At 61.4% G+C, this 4,204-nt stretch overlaps 2 protein-coding genes across 2 annotated transcripts in view; one reads left to right on the top strand and one right to left on the bottom strand.

Annotated features, from left to right (window-relative positions):
• Nucleotides 1-436, bottom strand: part of LOC104385735 (ankyrin repeat and KH domain-containing protein 1-like) — a 127,202-nt gene extending 126,766 nt beyond the window's left edge. Inside the window, 1 exon segment of the mRNA XM_009994226.1 lies at nt 192-436. Coding sequence (XP_009992528.1) covers nt 192-436 — 245 coding nt within the window.
• A 3,156-nt stretch (nt 437-3,592) lies between these two features.
• HBEGF (heparin-binding EGF-like growth factor) overlaps nt 3,593-4,204 on the top strand; it is a 6,451-nt gene continuing 5,839 nt past the window's right edge. Inside the window, exon 1 of the mRNA XM_009994225.1 lies at nt 3,593-3,662. Coding sequence (XP_009992527.1) covers nt 3,593-3,662 — 70 coding nt within the window. The remainder of the gene's footprint in view (nt 3,663-4,204) is intronic.

Genomic DNA, 4,204 nt, shown 5'->3' with positions numbered 1-4,204 from the left:
GTCCTCTCCCATGACTTAAAGTCACCCTCAGCCAGACAGAAGCAGTGTGGGCAGGAGCAGAGGACAGTCAGCAGCCCTGCTCTGGGGCTGAGGAACCACCAGCCTTGGGAGATGCAGTGAGCCTCATCTGAGCTGGGCTTTTGAAGGCTGAACTTCCCAAAGCATCACAAAGCAAGTACAGCTGTGCCTACCTGGACATCTCTCTCCACTCCAGCCCTGCTGGAGTGCTGAGAAGCTGGTTGAGCTGGATGAAGAGCAGAGGGCAGCTGGTGTTCCCTCCTTCCTCCCACTGCAGGATGGTCCCAGCTCTCTTGGCCCCTGGAACCACGATGGAGGGGATGATGCTGCAGCCAAAGGCTGGGCAGGGAGCTTCAGGGTCACCACCTTCTGATCTGGGTTGTGAGTGGGTATGTGCTGTGGGCACCTGGGCCTGCATGGCTGCCAGCACTAGCAGCCACAGTCATGGGCTGCCCTCCAGAACTGCCAGCACTCACAGGATCCCACTCATCCCACACCTTATAAAAGCTGCAAACCAGCTTGAACTGGCCACAAACCAATACATGAGAGCCAAGCCCAAAACAATGACCTCAAAACATCAGGGCCAGCCCTGTGGGTCCCCATGTGGCCTGCTTCTGCCACCCCAGGCCACACAGCTGGGCCAGAGACCAGAGGAACCCCCTGCCTCCTTCTAGTGACCCGTGGGGACAGAACCACATTGGTTCTCTCGGGGCAGCAGCATGTTCCCAAGCCTTCCTGCAGCCTGCAAGGCTTTGGTAAGGGGACAGCGAGGACAACCCTGGATAGCCAGTGGCAGCATCAGTGCCTGTGGCACTGTGCCTGTGTGCGTGACAGGAGGGGTGGCATGACCCCTGGCAGCTCTTCCCAGGATGCGTGCTGGGGAAGGATGTGTCACCAATGAGGAAATCCAGAGTGTGGCAAGAGAGGGCTGCCACTGGCAGGGTCCATGGCAAGGCCAGGACGGCGTCAGGGCTGCAGCCATCCTGCCACGCAGAGGGCGAGAGGATGTCACAGTGCGTGTGGGAGGAAGGATGTGGGCACAGCCCCATCACCCTGTGGGCGCAGGGGGTGGCAGAAGGGGTGGCACAGTGGGCACCCGCTGTGCCTGCAGCGTGGCCGTCACCAGGCGAGGCTCTCCTGGCCCTGCACACAAACAGCTGGGCTGTGTGCAGTGCAAACACGGCAGCGGGCGACACAAAACACCCAGCCAGCACCAGCAGGCTGGGCTGGAGCCCACCAGCACCGGGCAGGATTGGGCCCCAGGGATAGCCCAGAGTGGGGCCAGGCAGCACTGCTGCTAAAGTCACATCTGAGGGGGAGTGGGGTGCACTGGTTTCTGGGGTGCTGGCACCTGCCTTGGACAGGTGGGCTGGGAGTTGAGGCTGAGAAGTTGCTGGTGCTGGCTTCAGCCCTGGGGAAGGCAGGGGGTGGGCACCACCTCACATCAACCCTGCTACCTCAAAGTACAACCGACCCCCCCCCCTGCACCCATCCTCTGCGCCGTAGCTGATTCCCAGGACTCTTTCCATCCCCACAACCACCTTCACTGCAGCAGCTGCCCCACGGGGCTGGCCTCATCCTTCCCTGCTTAGCACCAGCAGGAGGGGGAGGACAACAGCTACAGCGTGTGGGGGGGGCAAGGCTGTGCCAGGACACCCTCATGCTGCAGTGTCCCTGGCCCTGAAGCACTGGATTCAGCTAAGGCCACCTCTGACTTCTTGGAGACTCTCAGCTCCTCCAGGAGAGGTATGGGATGGGGAGGACAGGGCTGGGGGACTGGGCTCAACATGTGGCTCTTACTTTGCTGGGACGTGATTCCTGTGCCTATGCAGGATGGAGGGAACCTGCTGCCACTGGAGGGCTCCATGCTCGGGGTCATATGGTGTGGGGGGCTCACATGGCACGGGGGGATACAGCAAAGAAGCAGTCAGAGGGTCTGGAAGCTCACAAAGGGTTGATGGGGGTCATGGAGTTAAGGGGGTTCACATGGCGTGGTGGGGGTCCATGGCAGGGGTGACACATTGCATTGGAAGTCATATATGGGGGAGGTCCCATGGCATGGGGAGGGGGCACGGTGTGGTGGGGGTCCGCTAGAAGTGTCACATGGCATCCAGGTCACATGGCCTGAAGGGGGGGTCACACAGTGGGGGGCTGTTCACGTGGCATGTGGGGGGCACATGTTGGGGGACTCGTGGTGTGAGGGGGATTGCTGGGCAAGGGGTTCACTTTGCATGGGAATGGTCAAGCAGTGTGGTGGGGGTCAGACAGTGACAAGGGTCACAGCTGAGGGGTTGCTATCTGGCCAGCTGTCTCCTGGCTCTGCCTTCTCTGCACTCCCCAGCTTTGGGGCTGCCATGGGTACCCCCCCACCCCAGACCTCCTTGCTGTGGAGGCCTGGAGACTTTGGGGTGGCCTTGGTGGGTTGCCATGCACCCCTGCCCTGTGCTCTACCCTCCTGTCCCCAAAACACTTTTCTCCCCATTGCTCCCCAGGGCCACCCTCCTGGGGGACCAACACTGCCTATGGGGCTGGGTCCTGGCACCCACCTGTCCCTCAGCCCTCACCCCCCCCAGCCATGCTCCCCATGTCCCCCCAGACACACTCCCTGTGTACTAGCGTGTGCTGAAGGCAGATGCTGTGGTGGGTGGGGGCTGCCCTTGGCTGGATTTGGGACCAGGGGGAGACCTTAAGCAGCAGGAGAGCTGCAGAGGGCACAGGGCACCCAAACCTTCATGAGGGTTCACCTCCACCTCCTGTGGGGGCTGCCTCAGCACAGCTCCCAGCATGGGGTGGTGTATGGCCAGCAGTGGGGTGCAGGCAGGAAGGGTGTGGGGTGGCTGCAGGGACAGGGAGGCCCGGAGGCAACCTGCAAACCACCCCCGTTGCCTGCTGCCAGCCTTCTGTGCCAACAACCTCCCTGGCAGCTGATGTGAGCCAGTGGGACCAGGGGGAGACCTTAAGCAGCAGGAGAGCTGCAGAGGGCACAGGGCACCCAAACCTTCATGAGGGTTCACCTCCACCTCCTGTGGGGGCTGCCTCAGCACAGCTCCCAGCATGGGGTGGTGTATGGCCAGCAGTGGGGTGCAGGCAGGAAGGGTGTGGGGTGGCTGCAAGGAGGCAGGGACAGGGAGGCCTGGAGGCAACCTGCAAACCACCCCCGTTGCCTGCTGCCAGCCTTCTGTGCCAACAACCTCCCTGGCAGCTGATGTGAGCCAGTGCCTCCCTCTCCTGAGGTGCCAGGTCAGCCTGCAAATGCTGCCCATTCACGCTACCTGTGCACGCCTGGCCTTGGGAACGTGGCAAGGAACCGACAAGGGGGGAAAAAAATACCATCCCCGTGTGGAAACCTGCCAGGGAGCCATTGCCTGGGGCTCCCCAGAGGTGCAGTCCCTCGGCTGGGCCACCACTGACCCGCCTTGCTTGCTGCCAGAGGTCTCGGGGCTGTGGAGAGCCGGAGCAGGCGGAAGGAAAAACATCCAGCAAACAATTGCAAAAGTCGAGTCTGAGCAAGAAGGAGGGCGTGATCAGGGGGGGTTGCCAAATCCGGTGGTATTCCTTGGAGACACCAACAACAATGGCAGGAATGTTTAATCATGGCTTGCTGAACCCAAACCGGCAGTGGGTCGGGGGTCTCGGGAGCTCGAGTAACCAGCAAGGGGCTGTTGCTGACCCGAATGTGAGCTGGGAAACGATTGCATTTGCCCAGCAGAGTGTTCTGGGCCATCACCTGGGCTGAGGAAGAGGCCAAACACCCCAAGCTGTCAGCAGCGCAGTGAAGGGGACAGAGAAATGCTGGCAGCCTCCAAACACCGCGGCTGGGATGGAGGAGACAGGGACAGAGACTGACTAGGAGGGGATTGTGAGATGAAGCCATGGCAGAACCAGTCAGGCCTCCATCAAGGCTCAAAGGTGGCCTTTAGGACAGAAAAGGGTGTCTGCCACCGTCTCAGGCTGCCACCAACATCCTTCTTCCCATTGCCACAGGGTGGCACGTGGCTGGAAGTCTATCCCTTATCAGGGTGTCACTGAGGCCAGGAGGAAGTTTCAGCTCTGAGCTGCTGACCCTTGCCTAGCACCTTTCTTGCGGGGTGCGCTTGCTCCTCTCAAACCCCTCCAGGCCCCCTTTGGCAGCGGCCCCACCAGCCGGTCAGCAATGCCGTAATCCCCCCCCCACTTTTCCTCCCCG

The sequence above is a fragment of the Chaetura pelagica genome, unplaced genomic scaffold (assembly GCF_000747805.2).
Source record: "Chaetura pelagica isolate M959 unplaced genomic scaffold, ChaPel_1.0 scaffold183, whole genome shotgun sequence".
Classification (NCBI taxonomy): Eukaryota; Metazoa; Chordata; class Aves; order Apodiformes; family Apodidae; genus Chaetura; species Chaetura pelagica.
This window is presented reverse-complemented; position numbering and strand designations above follow the sequence as displayed.